The 26,908-nt window shown below is 43.7% G+C and overlaps 1 protein-coding gene and 1 long non-coding RNA gene across 3 annotated transcripts in view; one reads left to right on the top strand and one right to left on the bottom strand.

The window, feature by feature from the left end:
- UMODL1 (uromodulin like 1) overlaps positions 1–14,033 on the bottom strand; it is a 38,079-nt gene extending 24,046 nt beyond the window's left edge. The window contains exons 1-9 of one of the 2 annotated variants that reach the window (XM_085041994.1): positions 13,965–14,033; positions 12,133–12,294; positions 11,642–11,748; positions 10,223–10,415; positions 9,236–9,376; positions 8,345–8,464; positions 6,820–7,074; positions 5,248–5,360; positions 2,491–2,710 (exon numbers count right to left, since the gene is read on the bottom strand). In XM_085041994.1, coding sequence (XP_084898120.1) covers positions 2,491–2,710; positions 5,248–5,360; positions 6,820–7,074; positions 8,345–8,464; positions 9,236–9,376; positions 10,223–10,415; positions 11,642–11,748; positions 12,133–12,247 — 1,264 coding nt within the window. In that variant the 5' untranslated portion in view covers positions 12,248–12,294; positions 13,965–14,033. Of the gene's footprint in view, positions 1–2,490; positions 2,711–5,247; positions 5,361–6,819; positions 7,075–8,344; positions 8,465–8,861; positions 9,024–9,235; positions 9,377–10,222; positions 10,416–11,641; positions 11,749–12,132; positions 12,295–13,964 lie in introns of those variants that run through there. The other variant, XM_085042082.1, reaches the window with a different exon arrangement.
- A 107-nt stretch (positions 14,034–14,140) lies between these two features.
- Positions 14,141–26,611, top strand: LOC146444094 (uncharacterized). The gene is made up of 3 exons (XR_014846801.1): positions 14,141–14,281; positions 21,463–21,650; positions 25,881–26,611. It is a non-coding gene; the product is annotated as an uncharacterized LOC146444094 (long non-coding RNA).
- The last annotated feature ends 297 nt before the right edge of the window (positions 26,612–26,908 follow it).

The raw sequence follows: 26,908 nt of genomic DNA, 5'->3' as shown, positions 1-26,908 counted from the left end.
TTCAGCACCTTAGGGCCCTGAGAGAGGGAGAGCAGCAAACTAGGCTAAAAACTGTGTCTTGGGACAAATTATTCTGATCAGGGGCTAGAAAATCTCTGCAAATGTGCAGAGATGAATGACTGTGGTTATTTCTCTGGAACAAAGGAATGCCCCATTCCCTGTGCATCCACACACATGCACTCATCTTTCTGCTTGCTTTTCCTTCCTTACAGCGAATATTTCAATTCTTTTTACTCTTTTCTCATTAGGTAATTGGTGTGCCCATAAGATTCTCCATCAGACAATTTCATGTGCCTATGGCCAGCAGCTGCCTATTACATTCCAGCCTAAGCCACTTAGAGGGAATGCAGAAGTGTGCAGGACTGACTGAACGCCAGAGAAAAATCCGGTTATTCCTTACTGTGATATGAAGTAATTGTGACTCTTAATGGCTTCAAACACCATCTGAGAGATGCTAATTGCCAAATCACTTACATGCACTGGCTCCATTGTCACTGAGGTTTCCTTTCTCCTCACTTAGCACGGCTTTTTAAGCAAACTCCTTCACCTCTGACAGCCACATTCAATCATGATTTGGGTCAAAACACCAGTACTGACTGGTGCATCACATCCACACACACAATCACTTCTATCCTCTCTAACCACCACAGCTCAGCTGAGGTGTGCTCTGGGCTCCCTTTCTGCATTCTTGACACCTTCACATTTGGCACTTCCCTTCAAACACCCCTCAGCCAACAGCCCTAGCCCAAAAATTATTAAAAGCCACCTTTGTGTTCACTCTGATTACCTATTATGCCTGTAAGGGGTACATGCAAATGGTAAAAAACCTGTAAAATTCCTTGCCAAATGATGTTGCAGATGCTAAAGATTTGTCTGATTTTATGGAGATTTCATGGAGGAGAAACCCAGAGGAATCACTCTGGATTCAGGGGGTGCTGGACCTGAAAACAGTTGTTGGCTGAGGGATTGTTAGTGGGAGGCAATGCCTTCTCCAGGAATTGGCTCCTGGCTGGTACTGAGGACGTGACATTGTGCTAGAAGGATCTTGGGCCTGACTCAGCACACATCCCTTTCTCTTTTCTTACCATGCCCCACAAAGCAGATTTTATTGTCTCTATTCATCATGGCAATAAACTTCACAATTTATGAATCTTCAAAGAGATCTGCTCCACTCCTTTCAGCTGTGCTGTCCCTTCTGACTCCTCATCCCTGCTTTTCACAGTTGAATTGACTGTCACTAAACCAAGCACAAAGCCTGGTGGCAGCCAGGCTCCAGGGAGGATCCAGGGGACAGGATCTGTGTGGGCTTATTGCCAAAAGTCATGTCTTGGGGCATTCTGGGGTCAGGAAGCAAAACACCCCATTATATAAATCCTTCCTTCATGTGTTTCACTCCTTATTTTCTACTTAGGAAACTCATGTTGAAGAAACTCTTCTTTGAGTAGAGCTGAGAAATAAACCCCTTTTCTCAGCCCCTAAGGAGGAGTGTAGGTGTTGGCTGTGCTTCTGGATGAGAGTGGTGCTACTGGAAGCCACCTGGTTTTCTGCAGCTGAAGTGACAGCCCAGAGCTATTGCCTTCTTCCTCCTCAGCCTTTCAGTCCCAGGATCAATATCATTTATAGAGTATTTTGGCATACATCAGCATCTGGCAATTCAGTGTCTGCTGCCACTGTGATATTTGTAGGCTTTGAGTGCAATTTATGTCTTCTAATTTTTTTCTGTCCTGTTCTCCTTAACCTCCATATGCTCTACAACTCCAAAGGGAGTTTTTCCTGCTCACTGTAAATAAGCTTTTAAGGGCTCAGTACAGTGAGAGAGAAGAATAACCCATTCTGTTGGCTTTGGCAACTTTCTGAACTCTGCTGTCTCTGCCAGCTGGGAGACCCAAGGACAAAACTCAGTCCTTTGAAGATAAAAATGGTGATTACTGAAGATTACTGAAGATCAAACAAAGGCCTGGTTTAACATAAATTCCATGTGTGTTTCTTCAGTCCTATTCACAGTAAGGACATTTGGGAATTTCTCTGGCTGAGTTTCTAGAGTGAAGATGTTAGATTTCTTTTCTGAACCCTGGCCCCAATACAGCCCCCCAGTCTTGAAGCACAAAACTGTCTAGAGGGCATGTGTATCTAAAGGCTACAAATATTCCACAGTAATCCTATCTGCCATTCAGCATGAGAAAGATATGGCAAACTTCCAACTGGGGACAGAGAGGAGGGAGGAAAATGGATAGGGAAACCAAGATTCCACTCAGGTTAAACACAGGGGAGGGAAGAAGTGCTTGCAGATACCTGGGGACAGCCAGTGCTCCTCTGTCTGACCCTTCTGGGCTTATGGATAAAACCCCTGGAAAAATTCTCACACCATGGTTTTCTTTTCAACAAACCACACCCTTCATTTCTCTATTTTGTGAAGAATATTGGTCATACTGCATGTGACCAAAACACAAATCCTGCTTTCTTCTTTTCAAAAATAGTAACAGAAATTACCTCTTACTGCAGTGTTTTGCTGATCCACCACAAGCACAGAGCCATTGTGAAGGGAAGAAAGCACTGGGGCAAAGGTGGAGGCATCCACTGGAAACTCAGGATTCTGCACGGTGATTCTGAGCCTCACAATGATGCTGCCTGCTGCCAGGGATTCAATCTGCACTTTCAGTTTCCCAGATTTGTATAGGGCAGAAATGTTGGGTGGAAATGAATTTTCAAGCTGAGCAAAGGGAGAGAAGCATCAACAATTTGGAAGCCAACAGGAAAACCTCCTCTTAAAACTGAACTATGACAGTATTTTTTTAAGGTTTTCATAATCACAACATAGAAAATGCTGTGAAAAGAAAAGTTCCAAAGTGTTTCAGAAATCTTACTTTTCAGAGAATTTTGAGGCACAAAGCAATGTAACTCTCCTGCCAAGAAGGACTTGGGGGTGCTGGTGGATGAGAGGCTGGACATGCCCCAGCCATGTGTGCTGGGATCCAGAAACTCTTCTGTGTGCTGGGCTGCATCCAGAGCAGTTGGGCAGCAGGAATGGGGGGATTCTGCCCTTGTGCCCCACTCAGGTGAGAGCTCACCTGCAGAGCTGCTCCAGCCCTGGGGCTCAGCACAGCATGGAGCTGGAGCTGCTGGAGAGAGTGCAGAGGAGGCAGCAGGATGAGCAGAGGGATGGAGCAGCTCTGCTGGGAGGAAAGGCTGGCAGAGCTGGGATTGTTCAGCCTGGAGAGGAGAAGCTTTGGGGTGACCTCATTGTGGCCTTGCAGGGCCTGAAGGGAACTGACAAGAAAGATGGGGCAAGACTATTCACAAGGGTCTAGAGTGACAGGACAAGGGGAATGGCTTCAAACTGACAGAGGGTAGGTTTAGACGAGATATTAGGAAAAACTTCTTTATTATGAGGGTGGTAAGGCCCTGGCACAGGGTGCCCAGAGAAGCTGTGGCTGCCCCTGGATCCCTGGAAGTGTCCAAGGCCAGGTTGGACATTGGGGCTTGGAGCAGCCTGGGACAGTGGAAGGTGTCCCTGCCATGGCTGGGGTTTGGATCAAGATGATCTTCAAGGGCGCTTCCAACCCAAACCATTCTGTGATTAGGTGTTTCTCTGATACCCTTGAAAACTATGTCCAGCTGACCACTGGTCTTACAAACCAAATTCCATTCTGGCTCAAGGGAGCCAAATTCTCCCAGGCCCTGTTTGCCTGTAGCAGAGCTGAACTGGCATGGTAAGTGCATGCAGCAGAGCCTTGATTTTATCTCTGTATGTCACACATGCATTTTGTTTCATTTGCAAGTGTGGGCATGGATTTAGTTCCCAGGGAGCATTTCAAACTCACCTGTTCAACCTGCAGCCGATTCCATTAACAAAAAAATCTCAATACAAGAGAAAGAAAAATGAGGGTGGATAACTTCCAAAAAAGTGTTTGAGACAGCCCAGCTTCAAGGCAGTATCACAATTACATCATGGTTAATTACCAAACCAGTGAGCAGCCACTTCAGCTGAACAAATGGCATCACTCTGAACATTAAAACTGGTGCACTGCTGTCAATATCTGAGCTGTGCAGGAGCTGCCAGTTTTGCCTTACATCTCCAGAATGCAGCTCCTTGCCTGAGCCTTTTGTTCCTGCACACACCTCAAGGCATGCCTTTGAGCACGGATTGCAGAGCCATAAATCAGCACAGCTTTGTTCCCATTCAGTCAGAGCTTGCTCAAAAAAATTCCTACAAGCAAGCTGTTTCACTGGTCCAAAATGGCACCAGGGTAGGGAGGCAAGGAAATGAGGAGAGAGGATGTGAGAGGGGATGTTGTGCTCCCAAACACCCAAGGAGGCAGCAGAAACACAGATGGGCAATGCTCCTTCTCCTTCCCAACCCAATGAAGCCAATCAGGTCTGAATTAACCTCAGAGAGGATTCACTCACCAAAATCCTCCTACACAACAAAAGGGAGCAATTTGCAACTGTGGGAAATAAAACCACGGCAGGAGGTTCAGCTTGCAATTTCTCAGGAGCAAATGCCTCTTCTCTGCTTCCCTTGAACATAAAGCTCTGTTATTGTTTTGGGGTTTTCTCCTGCATTTAAATTCACACGTTTATAAAAGTCACCCTTTATTTTGGGAAAGTCTCATTTTGGATGGAGATCCCAATTCCTCTGTATGGGCCCTGTTCTGTGCAGCAAGACCATAGGAGATTGCTTCATCTGAAATTTCCCCCTTTTTTGGGAAGCTGAGAGCTGGCAGCAGACTTCATGACTCAAGGTTTTTCTCTGGCTGATTACACCTGACTGTGGGCAGTGGCTACATGTGTGCAGGAAATGAATGGGGCTGGAGACAAAAGCCTAATCAAGCCACTTTTCCTAAAAGAAGAAAGAGCTTTGACAGCAGTCAGACATTTATTGAGAAGAGTGTGCTGAAATGAATGCCAGGATTGCCATTTCAATAATCCATTAAAAAGCCTCAAGTTAATTTACTGTGAGTTTATTGCCAAATTAAAGATCCAAGCAAAGGAGCCCCTGTTGCATGCCTGCATTCATAATTCCTTCACTCTTCTGTAGGGGAAAATTCTCACTGACTCCATTGCTAACAAGGCCAAGGGCTGGATCTGTCTAGTCAGTTGAATTTTGTTTTCATTATAAAGAAAGGTCACAGGAAACAGTGTGATGATTTTTCGAGGGATATTTCAGCCAGGCATAAAATCTTCTGTTAGATTAAATAAATTTTAAATGTAAATATATATGTATAACCAGAGATATTTTCATTTTACCTCTGTAAGCAACAGCTTTGAAAATTCCTCATATGCTGAGCTGCTGGAATTGTGGAAATCATCAGTGAAGTTGTAGTTGAGAATCCTCATTGTAACATCAAATATCTTGGCCTCTGTAGGACACAACATAGAAACACACTCTGACAAAGCAGGAGAGGAAAGGATTCAGTCAAAACTGATTTACCTGGACCAAAATCTCAGATGATGGAAGGAGAAGGGAAGACAAGATTGAGGGAGTTTGGTATTAAATCAAGATGATTAAGCAAATAGGCTGCTACAGGCTTCTGATACATTGAGAAGATGCACTTATACCAGGTCTAAGGAGATATTTAGGTGCCTAATTGCAACTGCATGAGAACTAGATGTGCACATACCTTTATCTGTAGGTATACAATACCTGGGCCATAACTCCCTGAAGATACACCCAGGGTTGAATTGCCACTGGGCTCATCTTTGGCCCACCAGTTAAAATGTTTTTATTTATTTTCCTGATCTTGGTAGCGTGGACAGTAAATACATCCTGGAACTGAAAATACAACAAAAAGCAGTGCATGGCCCTTGTCTGTGTGGTGAGCCCTGACAGATTCTGGACAAAGATTCTGTACAAAGCACAGGAGCCAAAACCAAGAGCCAAGGAATCCCTAACTGCTCTGTCCTGTATAAACACTCTGAGGCTGTTACTCCTTGGACTGATCCTTGGAAAACTTTTCTTTTTCTCAAGGGCTCCAACTTCCCACTCTGAAGTTCAGCCCTCTGTTTTCATAACTGCTAGACCTCCTACTTTCCCTCCACAAAGGGAGTAATTTCCTTCTGACCCAAAGTGGAGTCATCCCTCATCTGATCAAAGGGAAGGCTCTCAGGGATAAACATGAACAGCAGCATTCTCACTGTGGTCAGTAATAAATGGTTCACTGCCTGCCCTTAAAAAAAAAAATGGGGAGAGATTTATTTCTTTATTTGCATGGAGGCTTAGGAAATAATTTAAGACTCAAGGAAAGCAAAATTATTTTGATCAACACACTAGGGCCTCAGGAAGCTACCATCACTAGTTAATTGAACAGAACTGGGCTGGTAGTCTGCAGCTGTCTTACTCAGCCCTTGTCATTCCCTTTAATCCTCTATTCAGCAGAATCTGCCCTTCCTCTGGGCACTCTTGTTAGCTCAGCTGAACCCTTGACAAACCAGTTGCCTGGATTTCCCATTGACCACAGCCATCAACCAGGGAAAAATCAGGCTTGCTGGGAGATGGGTGGCAGCAGAAAACAGTGCTGGACACCAAAGAAATAAATTTTAAAAAATTAATTATAGCTTAGCCTGATACCTTTTATAGCCTAATCAGTTCCAGCACTGCTTTATCAACTAAAGCCAAAGTTCTGCTGCCTGATATTCTGGGTTGGATAAATGCTGGAGTGGATGAGATAAAAAGTGCTGAAATAGGTGGGAAATGATGTTCAGTGAGGAGCAAAGGATGATTGCTCAGCTTCAAGTGAGTGGGGATGAAGGGGGTAAAAAGGAGGAGAGAGAGAGGGAGAGATTATATTATATATTTTTTTTTTTTAAGTGTCTCTTTACCTGTTTTAACATTTTGACGGGAGATAATGGTTTTTCCACAAGTTTCATAGCTGAGCTCTACTGAATACATCACACCTGCTTCCAGGTGAGACACATCCATTTCCATTTCCTCAGTCTTCAGGTTTTGCACAATCTCATTGCCCTTGAACACCCGGACTTGGAAAGTGTGGTTCAGAGGGGAAGTGACAAGCCAGGACATTTCAAAGCTGTTGCTGGTAACACTGAGGATTCGATGGTTTGTAACTGCAGAGGGATCTGTTGCAGTCCCAGGAAGAGTCAGCACAGAAAAAGCAACATTTCACTTTTAAAGCATTGGGCTATTCTAAATCCACTATAAATAAGCATTTTGACAATCAGTAAAGTAAGGTCTTCTTTATGTCAGGACAGAATCTTCCCCTCTTACCAGGTGTCCTCATGACTGACTCAGTGCTTAATTTTTTTATTTCCTTCTAGTAAATGCATTTCCATTGAATCATAGAATCCTGGAATGGTTTGGATTGGAAAGGAACTTAAAGATCATCCAGTTCCACCCTCTGCCATGGGCAGGGATACCTTCCACTAGACCAGGCTGCTCAGACCCTCATCCAGCCTGACCTTAAACACTTCCAGGGATGAGGCAGCCACAGTTCTTCTGGACAACCTAATCTCCTCCAAATTTCCAGTGACACAAATAAGCAGCTACAGGTGCAAGCAACAGGAATAAGTTTGGAGCAGTGACTCTGTGTACTCTACACATGTTGACACCTGCTTTGCCTCCTGTCACTTTAATCATCAAAATGCACTTGTTTAGGCAAAGCTTGCCTGGATTTATCCTGGAAAACCCCCACAAACCCCAGCTAACAGAGGCTGGGGGCTGAGTGGTGTGCAGCATTTCACCTGTTATTCCACTCTAATCCAGTGCAATCATCATCACATCAATGGGAAAAGACAGAGCCCTTCAGAGATGATTCCTCTCCTGGTAGGAGGAGGTGTCTGAATTGGCTAGGATGAGTTGCCCTGCAGCAGAGCCAGTCTGTCTGGCTTGAGAGAGAGAGTCCAGACTAGACACCTCTGCTGGAGAGAGCTGGGGTCAGGTGAGATGAGCATGACACCATGCTAACCCAGAGACCATGGAGTGCTGCTGCCACAGCTTCGATTCTTTCATGCTAATGGTTAGACTAGGAAAAAAAGGTTGTTTTCATAAACTACTTCAATACAATACAGTTGTTTCCAGGACTCTGAGCCAGGTGGCTGCCAAACACCCCCAAAGCCACACCCTGCTGCACTAGAGAGGCCTCAGTTTAATTCCTCTGGCTTCAGCTTGGAGCAGAAGTTGTGGATGAAGATCAAATATCCAGCCTGTCTCTCTGAACTCTCAAAGAAACACTTAAAGTTATTTCCTCCCACAAGAAGAACAGGGTGTTGTTAAAACGATTGTGATAACACATGCCTGAAAGGGCTGGATCACCCATATACACACAAATCCACTGAGGTTTGTTCCCATCACAAATAAAGACAATATCCATTAAAATCCAAGGTTACTTACAGCACCCAGCATCTGTAGATTGGTGAGTTATGGACAAGAGACCTGAGTTCTTTATAGATGGAGAGCTACTGCCAGTGTTAACAGCATTTACTGCTGAACTTGGAGCAGATGCTGCAATGCCTAGGGAAAAATCATATTATCAAAGAGTTAGAGTATTTCTAACAAAGCAAATCCAAAATAATACCATCCACGTTTTCCACATGAAGAGCAGCAATAGAAATGATATAAATAGAAAATAAAAGTATTACCGTATCACAAAACCATAAAGTAATACGTTATCTTAATTTTTGAGATTAAGGGATTGTAAAATTGTTTTCTGACTAATGCATTGGATCTGCAAGCAGTTATTCATCTCATTAGCTTAAAGCCTATTAGCAGGCCCATTGATGTCTGTGGGCTGTAAGTATATTTTGCTGAACTGGTACCACAAGGAATTATTTCACCCAGTGCCAAACTCCAGCTGCTTGCAGTCGAGGGCTCAGTGACAGTGCAGCAGCTCAGGGTGGGATCATACAACCTCTGAGTCTGGGCTTCAGTCAAAATAGGAAAAAGAAAATTGTAGAAATAATGCCATTCATAGTTTCTCAGGAGGCTGGGGAGGTGCATTGACAACAAGTGAATTGCTCTGAGAAGCAGTCAGGGTCTGAAGTTAGAGGTTTTGGCAGGTGAGTGAGGACAGCTGAGGGTGAAACAGAGGAAACAGCAAGGGACTGTGAAATAAATACTCTGCATGTCAATCAGAAATAGGTAACAGCTGGTTTTTGTGGCATTGTCTCCCAGCAGGAGGAAAAGAGGCACTTGTGCTCCAGAAATCCCAGCAGGTGACTCCCGTAAAGAGCATCTTGCAGGAACATCCTCACTATTTCCCAAGGTGAGACCCACATTTCTTACCTTCCTTTCCTGGGCTCAGCTGGTGAGGGATGACCCTGCTGTGCTCATGCTGAGGGTGGCAGCTGTAATAACCCTCCAGGTTTACACAGCTGCTTTTCTCAGGGCAAGCATTGAATCCAGCATAGGAGCACTCATTGACATCTAGGAAGAACAACACCTTGCACACATATTGATAACAGCAGCAAGATTTGTCTGCAATGTGTGTAGACCAGGCTCTGGCTGTGATAAATTCAGTGTAAATCTGCAGTAACAATGTCAAAGCAATTCTGGATGTTATCACTATATCAGTTTTTACCCCAATTCTTTGGAATTAGAGGACAGTTAGGGTCAGCTCCTCCTCACACCCCTGGGATGTCATCCAAACCTGAGATATCATCACAGGAGGAAGGAGAACTGCCCAGTGACTTCACTGAAAGCTGGACTGAGTAAACACAGAATAAGGAGCATTGAAAATGGTGTTTATGGATGCACTTCAGGAGTGAAAATGCTCAGATGACTACAGAGCAATGAGTAAATTGACATCATTTAAAATTAACATATTGAAATCTTTATGTAACCTTTTAAAAATGTGTAGTAATCTGCTATAGTAATTAACAGCCTATAAATCTGATGTGTTTCGTGCAAACTACTGGAAGTAACATGGCAACAGAGTGTATCTGCTTCCCAAGAAAACACTTTTCTTAAGAGCCTGTTTAATACAGCCAATGATTGTGTTACAAATATGGACACATTTGCTTTTTCATCTGAAAACTATGTGACTGGGAGAAAGTAAGTTTAATTGAGAATTCAGGAGCACTCCCTTCCAAACTATTCACTCCAAAATAACCATTAACTCTCCATCCTATAACAAAAAGGTCAGGGCCGTGTTTGCAAAGTTTGTAAGATCCTCTGTGCTATCTTTGAAAGCAAATTAATGGTCATATAAACGAGATCCCAAGTGGAGAGGGATGAAAGCCCCTAAAATGTGACAGGATTATAATCAATGACCTTGCACTTCAGCATCAATCACTTCACACAGGCGCTTCACCATGGCCTTCAGGGAAGAGGAAACCTCTGCCAGAGGAGCTGGATGGTGCATTCCAAGGAGAACCTGGGAGGACACTGTCCCACTGTAGATTTCCCCACGGTTACTCTGGATGTGATGCACAGAGGCATTCAGGGGCTGCAGTGCACCAGAAATCTGGAAAACAGGGCAGCAAACACTGGAGCACCTTGGTCCTTTCCCAGCATGTGAATTATGCAATGATTATTATCATAATCTGACCACAGGAAGGAATTCAGAAACCACAGCAAGGCAATATTTTGGCCTGTATTTATGCAAGGTGAGTTCTTATTTCCACATTTCACAACAGATTTATGTTCCAGTAATGCCAAGCTGAACAGGGGTGTGGAGCTGATCTCAAAATGCTTTGGCAGAAGGATGTAACCCATGAAGAGGTGGGAAAAATCCTGCTTTGCAAAATCTCAATGGACTACAACACATTACACTACAATTAACCTGCAATAAAGCTGTCCAACACTTACTATGAACAGCTAAATGGGCTGCTGGCAAAGGGAATCTAAAAAAAAAGGGAAAAGACTGATGGGATGGGATGGGATGGGATGGGATGGGATGGGATGGGATGGGATGGGATGGGATGAGATTAAGAGACACAGAGAGACTCCAGACAAACCAAGCCATCCCAACTGAGAGTTAGAAATGAGCAAAGGGACCTGCTGGTGGGCTGAGCATTGAGTCAGGGGAACAGACAGCAAGACACTCCACTGAGTAGCAGATTATTGCACAGCTTCACCTCAACTCCCCATTTCTTGAGTGTTTGACATTCACACAGCTTGTTTTAGACCAAGATATAAAAGCCTTGGTGGATCTTTGCCCTCTACTCCCTACCACACAGTGACAACGCCAGGGTTTCTTGCTTTTTTAGGGTATGAGAAGGGGAAATCAGATAGGAGGAAGAATTACACCCTTGCTGCTGCTATCATTTCTATTCTCCTGCCCATCAGTGCCAGCAGATTATGGCAGATAGGTTTGTCTCTGGAAAGGTTTAACTTAAAATTCCTAATCAGAAAAGACCATGCTTTGAAGGTCTTAAAGTCTGGTCCTAGTCTGTCACAGGCCCAAAACTGAGCTGAGGCAGAGCTGGAGCAAGCACCACTTAGGCAGGAAAATCCCCTTTATTTCAGCATGTCTTTAAATTGCCCTTGGAAGAGACCTGAAAAATTTGCTAAAGAAGCTGCTAAATCAATGTTACTTGAATTGCTTAAGGATGCAGCTGACATTTAGTAATTAGAAATACATTAGGGCCAAAAAAAAATCAATCTGGCAGGACAAAGGGGGAGCAAGGTGTGGCCCCTGAGCAACAGAACCACGGGCACAATCAGGCAGGAATTTGTGGTTTTACATACCATGGAGTGCAAAAGGCGGGAATGATTCAGCAGGTGGGAATCCACCCGGATTAATTCATTAAAATCCATTTTCACAAGCACTGTCACGTTGTACCAGAACATCCTCCCTGCACGAAATAAAACAGCCAAGTCATCTGAGGTCTGGTGCTACAGAAGGGGACAGAGCTTTAGGGAGGAAACAAAGCAGGATTGAGCTTGGCAAACGTGAAGGACCCGTGAGCAGCCACCAGCTCTGGCCTCGTTTGCCATATGGCACAGGCAGAGGAGCCAGCCAAGGAGAAGGAGCCAAGGAAGGTTTGCTGGACCCACAGCACCCACACAGCACTCAGAGTGAGCACTGAAGCTGAATATCCTGGAATTCACCCAAGGCAGATCCCCGTGTTTGTTTTAGGAAGAGCTATGGTAACAGTTTTCCTGCCCACTCCCACCCTCAGAAGGGAAAATGAGGCATATTTCTATTAGAAGCAGTGTTGGATTTATCAGTAACATACCCTCTGGCATGGGATCCACACAGCCTGCTCCTTTGGATGAGCTGCAGCATTTTTTCAGCCCTGGACATTCAGCATCGAACGTGCAAGGATAATCAGATGTTTCCATATCCTTCATTGGACAAGTACCAGGTCTTGAAGCAAATACACTGGATCTATTGAGTGCTAAGTAACAAAAACATTTCTGAGAACAAAAATACTGAAAGTTGCTTCCATAAAATGGTGATATTTAATTTATACCAAACACCTCCTCCTCCTTTTCGAAGCGTGTCTGTTCTGAAGTTTTAATGGGAAGAAAACAGCAGCCTAAAATATCATTATTTCATCTCAAGGGTGTAAATATTCTCAGATTTTTCTCTTGTCCATGATGTTTCTGTTACAGAAATTTCGAATTTATAACTTTCCATTAATAATTATGGATGGATGGGTGGATAGATAAGTTTTTAGATGTGGAGACACTGAAGCACTGCAAAACAGCAACTATACCTGATGTCAGCTGTGACTAATCCAAATAATTTATAACGATCAAAGGAAACAGGTTCTGTCTAAGACAGAAATTGAGAGCTTTCCATTTGACATGTTGTGGCACAAATGTAACCTTAGTTGCAGTAATTCTGTTCCAGCTGGCCACTCCAGGAGGTTGGTAGCCCAGCAGAGAGGGCAGCTAAGGCAGGAGGCTTAGGGCAGACTGTCCTGGGTCAGTGCCAGCACAAAATCTCCTCTACAGAGGAAAAGAGAAAATATTTCCAAGCCCTACAAACACTACTTTCACCCACACTCTGAAACACAGCTCCAAGTAATGCTCAGCTCTGGTCTTTCTAATCAGCCTGAAAGAGTTCTCTTTTCCATTTGTTTTGCACCTACAGGTTTTTGATCCTTTACTGAGCAATTCAAGTCAGCCAGGAGAAAAATGAACCTGACTGTTGCAACAGAAACACTTGTGGTGCAGGAAAACTACGTTTGACGTAATAAAGCCCATAGCAAGTGAAAGGTTCACAGCAAACTATAAATCTATCATGAGCAGCCAGTTCTGTGGGTTTACAATTTCTGTTATCCCACAGCTCTGGATGAGATTAAACATGAGGTTTCTGAAAAGCAGAAGGGAATATTGAACAGCCTCAGCAAAGTAACCTTCTTGATGAGGGAAATTATCTTGATTAATCAAGATTTAAACTAAATCTATGTAACTTGCTGCCACTTGCATATTCCTCTCTGGGGCTGGCACTACAGGTCATTCCCTCAAACAGGTCCTTCTCCTGGAAATATTCCTCCTGATCTCTAAAGCCACATTAAGGTGTGATCCAGTTTGGCTGCCCTTAGCTGAGTCTCACACATTCCCATGGAATTGCTCCTTCCCAGCCTCCTGTGCAGGGAGCTGAGCAGCCTCTCACTGTGGATCCTGCACAAACAGGAGCACCAAGGGATTTCCCTGGGTTAGAAAATTCCCTGTTCACCAGTGCTCCTCACTGTTCAAACCAAGTGGATCTTGGCAAGCTAGACCCAGGCGTGTAAATTCCTTCAGCTCTGACATCCAGGTGCAGTTCAAGCAGGTTTGAGGTTCAAAGAAGCTTTTTTTCCTACCTTTTTTTTTTTTTTTTTTGGTGTGTTTTACTGCAGTATAAATAGTTTAATAAGTCACATGGCATCTCAGAAAACACTATTGAATCCTGGCCAGGTGCCACAGCAGGCATTTATCTGAAATCAAAAGGTCATCGCTTTCGGATCAGCGGAAACGGAGATGGATTCACTTCACATTTCTGCCTAATTGTACCAGATGCACTTTGGAAATTTAATTTATGCTCCCCACTTCAATCATGCTGGGGACAGTCACCTACCAAGCAAGCACTGGGGAGCAAGCCAGCCAGCTCCTCAGTCATTTGGATGAAGCACAGGCTCTTCTCCTCCGTTATTTACATAAACGTATGGAAGCAGAACTGCAGCTTAGCAACCAAAGGTCACTTGCCAGCCTGCCCACTGGAGAGCTGCTGGGGCTGCTGTGACTGCAGGATGGGGGATCTCCCAGGAGACTGATGCTGAGGGACACCATTAGCTCAGCCATAACCCCCTTCCTCTCTCTCCTTCCATCTGGACAGCCTGGTTTCATCCAGAGGGTGTGGTGGAGCCAGGGATCAGCACCCTGCATTTGCCTCAGGTATCAGAAGGTGGAGACAAATCTATGGAATTATACAAAAAGCTCCTGGCAAAGTCTGTTCCAAAGGCAGGCTGGCAGTTTTCATCATACAACCCTGGGTTTGGGGTCTTTGAGCATTGGTAGGCTTTACCTGCTCAGAGGGACATTTTCTATCCTGAGTGCCTCTCCAGGGGTTAATTGGGATTTGTGCTGGTCCAGCACCTGACAAATATTTAACACCCTTCCTGAGTGGGACTTTTGCCTTGGAGAGGCGAAGGCTGAGGGGGATGTGATCAAGGTTTACAAAATCCCAAAGGCAAAGGGCAAGGTGAAAGCAGAGCTGGGTTTCACCAGAGCCCACAATAATAAAATGGGGGAAAGAATTCACTTCTTTACTCAAACAGGAGGGAACTTCTGTAAATTGTTAGGTCAGGGGGTGTGGAAGCAAACAGCTTCAGTGGGCTCAGAAAGGGACAAGGCAATTCCCAGACAAGATGCCCATCAGCAGACACCACAGGAACAGGCAGGGATGATGACAATCCCATTTCTGCAGCTGCTGGGGACACACAGGGGACCCAAACTGCAGGGCAGCCAGTGCCACCTGCTTCTGGGTGAAGTCCCAAAGGACATTCTGGCACCTTTCCACCCCAGGCTGATGCTGCAATGCTGCCCACATGTGACACCACTGTCCCCCAGGTTTCAGAGACAGCTGTGGCCCAGTTCCTGCTGCTCTGGTTACACTCAGCATGGGAACATCTGCATGCCAGCTCTGCAAGGTCCCAGCCCTGCTTGGGCACCTAAAATGAGCATTTTTACTTTGCAGTTGTTTTCCTGAAAACCTGAGGAACTTGTGCACACAAAGCACACTCTGATTAAAGCATGACCTTAAACATTGCAAATCAAATGCTCTCAGGAAACTTCACAATTAATGTTGTCTGGGCCTTCTTATTTCAAGGTCTTTTTGTATATGTGTGATTAACAATGAGCCTCCATTGTGTGCTGATGCACTCTTTCCCTCCCTAGCTGGGGATCAGGCAGGCTTAGATGGCAGATAAGGAGCTCTCTGGTTTCATCTGGAAAGTGGGCAGCAAGCCAGGCACCAGGAGAAGTAACCATACCATCCATTCAAGCAGCTGGAAACAAGCCTGGAGAGTTGGATCTTAGCTCTACCTAAGAACCAAGATGCTGAGAAATTTTTGTATGGTGAAACAACCTTTCAGAGCTGTGGGTTTCACAGGTCCACGAGCCTGACCTGCAGTGCTTTGCCCCAACCACACAAGTTGTTAAAAGCAGCACTAAGTACCCTGAAAATCAGAATAAATTTAAGAAAAAAAATTAAAACTGAACCCAGTGTCTGAAAGCAACACAGAATGGTTTGATCTCAGTTCCTCTGCAGCTCAGTTACCCATCTGTGAAAGACAAAGAAGCTCCCTTGCTTCCCACAGGCTTCATGAAGAAAAATTGCTGCCTGTGAATCCCCCAGGATTCACCTTAAGAGGTGATAAATAATTCTGTATTCAGTGAGAGGCTGAGCAGAGCACTGAATGTGGAGGTCAGGATGGCACACTCTGGGGAGCTCCTTACAGGGTCTCCATCATCCCTGGGCACAGGGAAATGTGGTCCTTGGGGCACTGCTGAGCTGGATCAGGTAAATAAAAGAGTTCGCTAATCTGCATGCATAGGCACAAAGAGAGAAAACAAACGTGGTTTTATTTAATTCTTCCTTCAGAATTAATTCCAGCACTTCCTAACTGTTAGGTACTTAACTTTCCAGCTGTTATTTAAAAATGTCAGAGTCATTTGTTTCATTTCTTTGTGCATCTGTAACATCATCCCAATGGACAGACACACAACTAGTGAGAACTACCAGAGTAAATTGACCAAAGACCTAGATATTTTTTTCCCAACAACAAAGAAATAAGAAAATCAGGGCCTGCCATATCCCAGGCAGGGGTAAATGTTTCCTTCTAGGAAGAGAAGGCCAAGAGCAGGTTGCTGTGAAAGGTCATGGAGACCTTTCCACTCCTGGCAGGATGGAGAGCATGCCAGCATGGATAACATCAACAAAAAAATAACAGTAGTTCAACGGTGTGCTGTGCAGTAATTTCAGCAATTCCAGTTTCTCTTCTCATCATTTATTTAAGACTGTGTCTAGACAGTGCATTATCATTCACAGAATTTATGACTAATGCCCTGAAAAGCAAAGATACCAGAATAATGTAAACACGGAAATCACCTAGAAGCCATACAAATCCTTAAATGGTTTAAAATATTCCCCAATTAACTTTGACAGGAAAAAGTGTCAGGGTGACCACAGTATTTCATGGACAAACTTGCCCTGAGTGCCCATCAACAACATTGCAAGGGCAGGGTGGAAATTCTGCAAGAGATTTACAGATTTGTTCATGTTAGATGAAACAGAATCATCAGCAGCTCTCCAGCCTAAAATATCCCAGGAGATGCTTTTAAAAGATGTAGAATTATATGGGGAAAAATTATTTAAAGCATTACCAGGATGATTTTTTTCCACACAAGGAGTTAGTCTTGATTTTCAGAGGTTCAAAAACACTTGAATTTCTTGTGCAAACAGTGACAACAACGGTGACTCTTTCACATCTAGCTGGCACAGCTCTTTCCTTGCATAACAGAATTAAAAAGCCAATTTCTCTGATTGCCTCTCAGTCTTGCCATCTGATACAGGCACACATGTTTGCACATGTCTGTACACCCAAAAGACTTTACTGAAGTAACTTTTCAACAATAATTAGGTGTACTGGAAATATTCCCCAGCATGGAACCAATGCTTGGAAAATACAGATGATCAGCAGCAGGTTCTTTGCCAGTCTGACAAATCTGCTTGGGCACACAGTAACCTGCAGCTCAAATTGTGTCTTTGCTGATTCACCACAATAGTCATGGAGCCAAACAATGGCAGGATACAGTAAATTAAGAATTATGCTTTCATTTCTCTTCTCTAGCAAATCATTTTAAGAACAAGCAAAACACATCAACCATTTCTGTGTTCCCATCCTTCTGTTAAAATCCTGCTAAACACAATATTCTACCTGTGACTATGGAGAAAACGTCTAGGGGAAAAAAAAGTTTGGAAGTTCTTTCTCCAATGCTCTGAAGCAACTTAAATGTGGGATGAACACATTGTTCTTGACAGATCCCATGACAGGACATATGGCTCATCCCCCCTCATGCCATGTTATATGAGCTGTGCAGGAGCAGGTTTGGGGACATTCCCACAGATCTGAGTCACTCAAGTCTTATGACCCAAAACAAGAGCCAGAGCTGCAAAAGGACCTTTCTTTTCAATCTGCTGTTCCTGTGTGTGATTCTGTAAATGCCCAGGTCCATACTGAAAAGTGGAAGTAGAGAAAATGCAATGTCATACTGAAAATAGGAGACAAAATTATGTTCTGCAGAACTTTTCTGGATGACAGAACAGTTCAGTTCTGGTTTGGATAATTCAGGATGCCTGTTCACCTTAAAAACATGTAACTTTATCCAAAAAACACGTAACTTTATCAAAACCAGTTCCTTTTCCCCAGTGAATCCCCTCCATCTCTGTCTCAAGTTCTGATAAAACTGGGAATTTCTTGTTGACAGCTAGTAGCCCTGATGTGGGAAGGGGTAAAAGCTTCCATCTTGAGACAAAGATGATTAAATCTTCCTGAGCAGAGTCTTATTAACACTCAGAAGTTAGATCAGATCCACCATAGAGTTCACCAGTTTTTCAGACCTCCCACATAGTAACCATAGGTAACCAAGGAAGCACAAAGAAAATGTGTCTTAATGTAATTTTGGTTGGAAAGCATCTTGTACCAAGTTGTCCTGAGGTCACAGGTTGTTTTAAATTTGAACCAAAATTGGGGTTGTATTCTGGGAACAAACCCAGCTCCACATCAAAGGAGATGTTATCCTAAGTGTATCCTGAATTACTTTTGAGGAGAAAGCTCCTGGTGTAAGTGCAGGCAGGCTCAGAGCAGACACTGCAGCAGGCACAGGGATGTGAATTATTGCTCCTGGACAGGGATGTTGGCCTGAACCTGGACAGGTTGTGTGCCCTTGGAGGGATAACAAACAGGTGCCTTCCTCAGGCTTCACTGGAAGCTCAGTGAATTTGTGGCTAGGCATGGCAAAGAGCAAGAATCAGCAACTTTAGTCTGCTTTTCTGCTCCTTACCCTGTTGGACAAAGAGCTCTGGACATGTTTGCAGACTCACTTATTTCAGTGAATAGGAACCTATGGCCCAGAACTGAATTAAGCCTTTACACATCTCAGCTGAAGTGAGTCTTTTTCCCCAAGAAGCATTTATTTCCACTCTCAATCTGACTAAAACTCACCCAGAGAGCAGTAGAGTCCAACTTGCTCATATCCTTCACAGCAATCTGTGACAGTGATGGTTTCAGGGACCTCAACCCTGTGATACTCTGTTCTGTAGAGTGTCTGGGGACACACCATCCACGGGATCCATCCTCCACAGGATGTGTTCTTCTCATAGGACTTTTGGTAGGCAACCATTCTGAACACATTTTTGGTCAGGGTGTAGTTGCACAGGTGGTACCCCAGCAAAGAGAGGCCTTTTTCTGTGGAAGAGAAACAGGAAAGAAAGGGATCAGCACTCACTTGTCACCCCAGAGCAGAAGTTCCCTGCAGTATCCAGTAAAAAACAGTGTTATGAGAAAGCAGTGACAGAACCAACATGGATGAATGATTTCCAGGAAGGCTGGTGTTAGGAAGAACTCTACTTCCAAAAACAGACACAAGAAAGAATTGGTAGTGACTGCTTGTCATAGGCATCACTTTGGTCATGAAAGGATGCAGATTGGCAGAAAATTCAAAGGGCTCTTGGTGCCTTCAGGTGTGAGGCAGAACAAGGGCAATTTAACTCAAGTAAATATTCAGGAAATTTACATATGTTAATATAAAATTAACAGTAGAGCACAATAGGCACTTCCAGGGCAGAATCATCCAAGTCCTTTAAATGCTCACTGCAGCCTCATGCTGCCAAAGAGTTCATCACTCTCCACTGACTATAAGGGGAACAAAGGGCAAAGAACTCATGGGCAGATGAGTCACAGTGGATGTCTGGAATAAGACATCCTTCAGACATCACCCTAGGCTAAAACTGGGTGCTCAGACATCACTGGGAAGGACTTCCAGGTATCTGACACAAAAGGTATTCCTGGAGCTCCTATGCTGCCTCTCTGCATTTGCAGCAGACCTTGATCAGGCCTTTGAAACCTGCAGTGGTTCATTGGCTTGAGTACAAAGTCAGTGATAAGGTCATTAACTACATCATTTCACACAGGTCTGGGGATGGGACTCAGCTTGCAGAGTTCTGAAACCATGCCTGATGAGGAGCGAACTTGATATGTGCTTCACTTAAAACTGAAACACTTCAGCAGGAACTGGAAAAAAAAACCCAAAGCAAAAACAACACAAAGAAGCACCAACAACAGCAACAAAACCAGATGGAGTTTAAGAATTAGCAGTAAGCAACCTACAGTCATGTCACAGACATCAGGCTGGCTCCTAATGAGATGTTATAGAAGCCAGAGGGGCTGAGTCACCCTGTGTCCCATTTGGGAAACAGATCGGATAGAATTAAAATGCCTGTATCATCCTCTAGCCAAAGCAGAAGAAACTTTAATAAGGATAAATATGAATTAGCTGCAGAGATTCAAATATAGCAGGACTGGTTGTTTTCTTTTCTGAGAGCTCTAAGGGCACCAGGGTCAGCCAACAGACAGACTGAAGCTGACCCAGTATACACAACAGGCATACAATTAAAATATTTACAGCTTATCTTATTTGTACAACTTATCTCCTGACTGAAAAGATGAAACATATAAAAACAATTAAAGGGGGGGAAAAAAGAATTGTCAGGCTTTTAGGAATCCTGTGCTTTTATCATGTTAACTTTCCAGCTAAACAAAAGACATTTATGCAATTTGAGCAGGACAATCCATTTGGAGTTCAGGGAGTGTCCAGAAGAAAACATGGAATAGATGTGGTAGGTAGATATAGCCTCTGGGAGTCCAGCCCTGCTCTGCCTAACTCATTTGTGCCTTCCTCTTTCCTCCTTCATCTCCCTGCATCTTTCCTCCTGCAGCAAAAGGCAGTTTGGTGCTGAGTTGTGCTCCAGGGAGCGTGTGTGAGAGGCAGAGACTCCCAGCAGGCTCCAGGGAATCTGTGCTGCTGCTAGGAGCAGGTCAGCAGGAAAATATTGAGACTGAGGGCATAGCTGGAAACCCCACTCCCTGCTTCTTCCTCCTACCCAGCCGCCAGCAGGACAACTCTGTGTCTGATCCCTGAGCTCTGGGGACAGTGGTTGGAACAGTGGTGGTGATTTCACATCCCTGAAAGGCACCAGGGCTGCTCTTTGTCCTCAAGTGGGAGTTGAAGGAGGTGGTCAGGAGGGACAGGAGGGACAGGAGGACACCCAGCCTGTCCCAAAGCCTGTCCCAAAGCCTGTCCCAAGCCCACACCCTGCCTGAGCCAGGAGAGGATTCCAAAGGCTGGGATGGAGTCCTCACCAGGACCAGCTGTGGCTGTGTAGGAGGGGATGGAAGGTGAAGGGAGCCAGAGAATCAAGGTGACCTCTCCCTCTGGCTAACTTTAGGATAACCCTCCGGGAGAAGGGGAAAGGAAAACAAATGTGGGTTCTGGAGAAGAAATCAGAGATCAAGGGCTGCTTTTTATTCAATGCATTTGATCAATTTACACCTCACATGAGGCACAAGTGCCTGACAATAAACAGGCAGCTGTCATTGCATTTTGGAAAGCATTCCCTTGCCATGTGTTAAGACTGCTCCAAGAATGCCTTTCTCTGCAAATGCTTCTAGGCATGTAGGTGTGTGTGGGGGGGAAAAATCTTGTTTCAGCTTTTTTTCTTCTTTTTTTTTCATTAGTTTGTAATGTGAATGACCAAATAACCAAAGTGGAACAGAAGTAATACCCAAATAATTTTTGTTATAGCCTTTCCCTGGAGAAAGTGCATAAACATCTTTGTGCACCAGGCAAGGAGGGAGGAGCAAGACAAATTTTATTCTATGAAAATGAGAAACAGAAACTTGTGTATTAAGGAACCAGCCTGTTACAGTATAAAATCACATTAGAGGAGGGTAGAGCAGGTAAGAAGGAAGAGCTTAGCCTTGTTCCTCATCCCTATGATCTCTCCATTTCTCCAGAGCTCATGTACAGCCCGGCAAGAGCAAAGCAGGGGCTGGAAGGGAAAAACTGAGTAAGGAGAGCCCTGAGGATTCGTGTTGTCCATGCAGAGCTGAGGCTGCAGAGAGGACACAGCACTGGAAAGCTAAAAATTCCAGTGTCAGCTGAGCTGGCTTAGTCTCTACAGCAATGTGCAACATAAATACAGGTATGAAACTGAGAATAAGATGGTGTAGAATTAGACACAGTTTATAATTGGAAGCTACAGCTGTCAGAGCAGATATGAAGTCATATTTCATACTTAAACATTGATACTAGATATATATATATATACATATACTAGGTATAGCATGAGGCTGCCAAAGCCTGCAGAGAAGCAGAGAAGGCTATGGTGGTATACAGAAATTCCCTCACTGAAGAGGCAGACTGAAGGTGGCAGGGAAAGGTGCAGCACCACCAACCTTTGCACCATCCATCACTTCCACACCGCTCAAAACAAGCTTTGACACTCACAGAGTTCAATTATTCTGCTGACAGCAGTTTGCTGCTGAGCAATGTGGCTTGGATCAATTTGGGCTCTTTAGCAAATTGGCTTTCTGTTCTCATTACTCCCATCTATGGGATTATGGCACAATCAGATGGAATTAAAATGCACTGGCTGTTGTTTTCAGCGAGTCAAAGCTGAAGTCAATGGCACAGCAGCAGGCATTAGTGTGGATATGTTACACCTATCATTTCTGGATTTTAGGATTTTATCTCAGAAACAACCAGCTTTCAGCAGGAAAAGTTTTTTGGTTTTGGGGTTTTTTTTTGTTTTTTTGGTTTGTTCGTTTTGTTGTTGTTTTGTTGTTGTTTTGGTTTTTTTTTTAATAATGTTAATCAAGAGCAGAAATAATTAAAGCAAACCTTTTATTAATGGAAAAAAATAAGGAGAGGAAAGCCTGGGAGCAAATGCTGCATAGGAGGAAGCTCCTTAGGACTCAAGGTTAAACCCTGGTCAGAACTAAGAGCATGACCAAAAAAATTTAATGCCACAGATAGAGCTGCAATTCTGGAAACTTCACCCCTCAAGCGGCACAGGAGCTACTGGGAGCTGAGATCTGCAAAACCTTTTTGCACTGGAGAGCAGCAAGACCGAAAAAAAAAGCCCCTTTCTCGTCTTGACATAACCTTAAAAATAATCTGCTGGAACAGTTCATGGAGGACAAATTCAAGCTGGGTTTTGAAATGCAAATGCATCAAAACATTAAAAAAAATTCGATCATGCGCTCAATTTTTCTACATATTCCAAATTTTAAAGTTAATTTTAAAGGCACTAAAATGGGGGTTCTGGTAGCCTCTATCTGTAGGAACCCCTTTTCAGCTGTGAATTAATAGAATAACAAAAAAGTCTACAAGGTTCTAGGAAATATGATTTCTATTTAACTGAGACTCACAAAACCACTTAAGTAAAAAAAAAAAAAAGGCGTAACGAAGAGCAGCCAACAATCACGACATTTTCTCATCCAAATAAATCAAACCAGAAATGAAGAGTAAATTAGGAGTTCATTTAGCAGTTACAGCTGTGTTAGGGTTTTCAAAATTACAGCCCATACCACAGATGAAAGCTAAGCATGTCTTCTACAGCCTCATTTTATGCATATCTAGGAATTTCTCAGGCATCTTACTACATCATTTCCTCCTAAAGCTTATTTTAAAGACAAGTTTCATAAAAATTTGCACATTGCTGAAGACAGAGCAGAAATTCTACTTGTTCATTTCTGGCACAAAGGAAATGACAAGGATTTTGCCTGGGGATGAAAGGTTGGGGACAAAGGTTGGATTTTTTGCTCAGTTAGATTTTCTCTGTTTAATTATCGACAGAGGATTCTTAAATGGTCATTGAGACATTGCCAGTTTTCTGCAGAGTGGCCACCTTGGCTGCTTTATTTTTAGAAAAAGAGCTACCCCACATCCAAATTAAGCTGTCCTCTGGCCAGGTTTGCTTCACTCACCTGTAATTTCATCTCCCCTTCCCTGCCGTGTGGCTGCCCAGAGGATGGAAACAGAAAAAAGAGTGATCCTGGCCATTGTAGGGCCCATCCTGGATAAACCTTTCTTATCCCTTTGTTTCCAGGGTGGTAGAGCTTGGTTGTCCTTGCATGGAGGTTTTTGGAATAGGGAAAAAGGTGCTCTGGGTTTTTTTACCTGTTGCAAGGAGGTGATAACTGCTGGCAAGGGAAACAAAGAGGCTCCACTGGGAATTTTTCTGGTTCTCTCTCATGTTCTCTCCAGGGAATCTGCTTCTTCTGCCTGTTCAGCTTGGCTCCTCAGCCTGACTTTGAGAAAAATGCACTCCAAAACTGTTGGTTTAGTCCCTGTTTATCCTTCAGAGCACTTATTCCCTCTCACACCTTCAACACTCAACGTTTTGGAGTCAGATTTGCACACCTCAGATATCAGGTATAAACATCTTGAATTCAGTTCCTATCCACACATCAGGTGGCAGTACTTTGAAGGTCTTTAACTCTGCACCTTCAAAGCAAACTAAGAGTAAAAGCAAATATCTGTGTCAATGTTTATTCCTGAGTTTAAACTCTTTCACCAGTTGCTCTCATTGTGTTCCTCATTTCACTGCAACTCCAGCATCTCCTAAGGCAGAACAATTCCCAGGCAATCAAGAACCTTTTTAGGCAGGTCTGAGAAACCAAAATCCTTTTCTTTTCATTGTCTAAATACTAAAGGCACATTCCCAAGATAGATGTGCCTCCAGCTTTCCAACACACGACAATAACTTCAGTGCAATGTCACTTGGCTCATGCAAAGACAAGGAGTGAACATGGGATGGTATTTTATGAGGAGCTGACACTAAAGGGTGGAAAATCACAGGTACAGCTCCAGGAGCTGAGGCAATATGTTCAGAGAAGCACTTAAACACATATCACAGTGTTGTAGACAATTTCATATGGATGAAAGGGATCTGGAACCACAGACCCCTCTCATTTGTGTTTGTTCAGGTAGGAGCCTCGTGAGCTGTTCTTGTGGCGTGGAAAATCAAATATCAAGCTCATCAGGGGATTAATTATAAAAATTAAAAGTAAGAAAAACAAAGGAAAATTAATGCTTGCCCAGAAAAAAAATAGGAAAATGCGTATGGGAGAAGGCTTAAAAAAAAAAGGCAAATAAAAATTATTTGGAAACATTTCTGCTCTAAGAAGAATGTGCACCTTAGCACAAGGATGTCTCACCAGGCTGTATCCACAGATGCACCACTTACATCTCCTGCCAGCACAGGGAGGCAACAGGGAGCTGTAGGCTCTACAGAGGATGCCATTTGACTTTAAAACCCCACTAATAAATAAATAATAATAAAAAAGGGAACTTAAGTCAGTGAAATTCAATGTTCAAATAGAAATATTTATCTTTTTATTTTTGAACAATCTTAATTATCTGGAAAAATGTCTTTGTTGAATTTTTTGGCTGGCACTGACAAAAACTAGATCTTTAGGACTTAGAAATTACTTGATCCATCCCACACAAAAGTATATCTAAAGTTTGCAATTTATACAAAGAAGGATGTGCCAATAAAAGCCACATCAAAATCCATTTGTGGATAATGTTACAGGATCAAGAAGCAGATTTTTAGAGATGGGATTTGACTCTCCCAGACTGTACTATCAGTAATTGAAATATTGTGGCTGACAGCAGGCTTCCTCATCATACTTTTTAGGCATTTATTGCTTTAGACAGATTCACTTCTGATTTAATTAATCACTTAGAAGATCCTGATCTTCTTCAGGCAAGGGGTTTGACACAGAAAGGTCATGCTGGAACATTTCTTTCTTGCTTTGTATTATTTTGTCTGTAAAGCAATCATTATTTCAGATGCAGAAAATAGTCATGACATTTCAAGGCAGACTGATCTGAGGGGAACAGGACTGTGGGTTCGTTGGGAATATATATTTGAGGAATATATCACTGGGAATATAATGAAAACTGCTCTGTGCTTCAGAAGCCAGCACATCTTCCTGCAGATGGACAGGATCTAAAGCTTGAGAACTATTAAATCATTTAACCTAGAATTATGGAATCACAGAATGGTTTGGGCTGGAAGGAACCTTAAAGATCATTGAGTTTCAACCCCCTGCCATGGCAGGGACACCTTCCACTGTCCCAGGCTGCTCCAAGCCCCAATGTCCAACCTGGCCTTGGACACTGCCAGGGATCCAGGGGCAGCCACAGCTTCTCTGGGCACCCTGGGCCAGAGCCTCACCACCCTCACAGGGAAGAATTTATTCCATAAATCCAATTTAAACCTGCCCTAGTTCAGTTTAAAAACACTGCCCCTTTTCCTCTCACTATTAAGCCATATAAAAAGTCTCTCTCCCTCTGTTTCATAAGCCCCCTTTAGTTGCTGGAAGGCTGCTTTAAGGTGTCCCTGAAGCCTTGTTTTCTCCAGGATGAACAACCCCAGCTCTCTCAGACTGTCTCCATAGCAGAGATGTTCCAGCCTTCTGATCATCTTCATGGCCTCCTCGGGATGCATCCTGAAAGGTTCACATCCCAAAGCTGGATGCAGCATTCCAGGTGGAGTCTCATGAGAGCAGGGAAGAGAGGCAGAAGCACCTCCCTTGAGCTTCTGGCCACTCAAAAACCTCTGAAAATCAGCTGTCAGTAAATACTCCGAGACTTCACCCAGGCTCCTACAGCTTCAGCCTGATTACAGCCTGTCAGTCTGAGGAAGTCCAGGTTTTGGCCACGGCACACTGTGGGAATGGATGGAGGTGCCACCAGTCCTGAAAATCTCACTGTGGAAATAAACAGATCCAGGACAAGAAGGCAAAGGCAAAACCATGGAGCCAATGAAGGTGACAAGAAATTCAGATGAGACCTGATTTCCATCTGCTTTTTGCCCCATGACTGCATTTTCTGGTGCCTGTGACTCCCAGTGAATTTTATCTCACCATCAGGGCAGTCTTAAAAACTGCTCCTGCTGTGGTACTTCAGATATTTAGCAAGGGTTGAGCTCAAGCCAGTCTTTCCCTTAGTGGAGCAGTGCTAAGGTTTCTTCCCTCTTCTACATTCCTAAACTTCACAAAAACTGCAGAACTTAATTGTCTTTGAGCCTGCAGCTGATCTGTCAGAACTGCCTTAAATCAATCAGCAAGACCAATAGGTCTTAGAAGAGAGGAACAGGCTGACTTAGCCAGAAATAACTTTTTTGCAGCCAAATAAAAAAATAAAATAAATCATTCTTGCCATCAGGATACAAACTTATTCCTGCTTCTGAAAATGAATACATATAATGGATACCTTAATGTCTACTCCCTACAGAGAAAAGAATTTTTCAGGAACTCTAACTGTTCAGCTCAGAATTAAAGTGCTTGTCTGTGATTCCAGAGACTTGAATTCCCTGCCACTGCCACCGAGCTCTTGTGCAGCCACCAGTGAGTCATACAGGTCAAATTTGCCACTGCAAGGAAGCCA

This window comes from Lichenostomus cassidix, chromosome 1, assembly GCF_008360975.1.
Source record: "Lichenostomus cassidix isolate B80296 chromosome 1, HeHo_3.0, whole genome shotgun sequence".
NCBI lineage: Eukaryota > Metazoa > Chordata > Aves > Passeriformes > Meliphagidae > Lichenostomus > Lichenostomus cassidix.
Note: the sequence above shows the minus strand (reverse complement) of the source record. Positions and strands in the feature narration are given on the sequence as shown.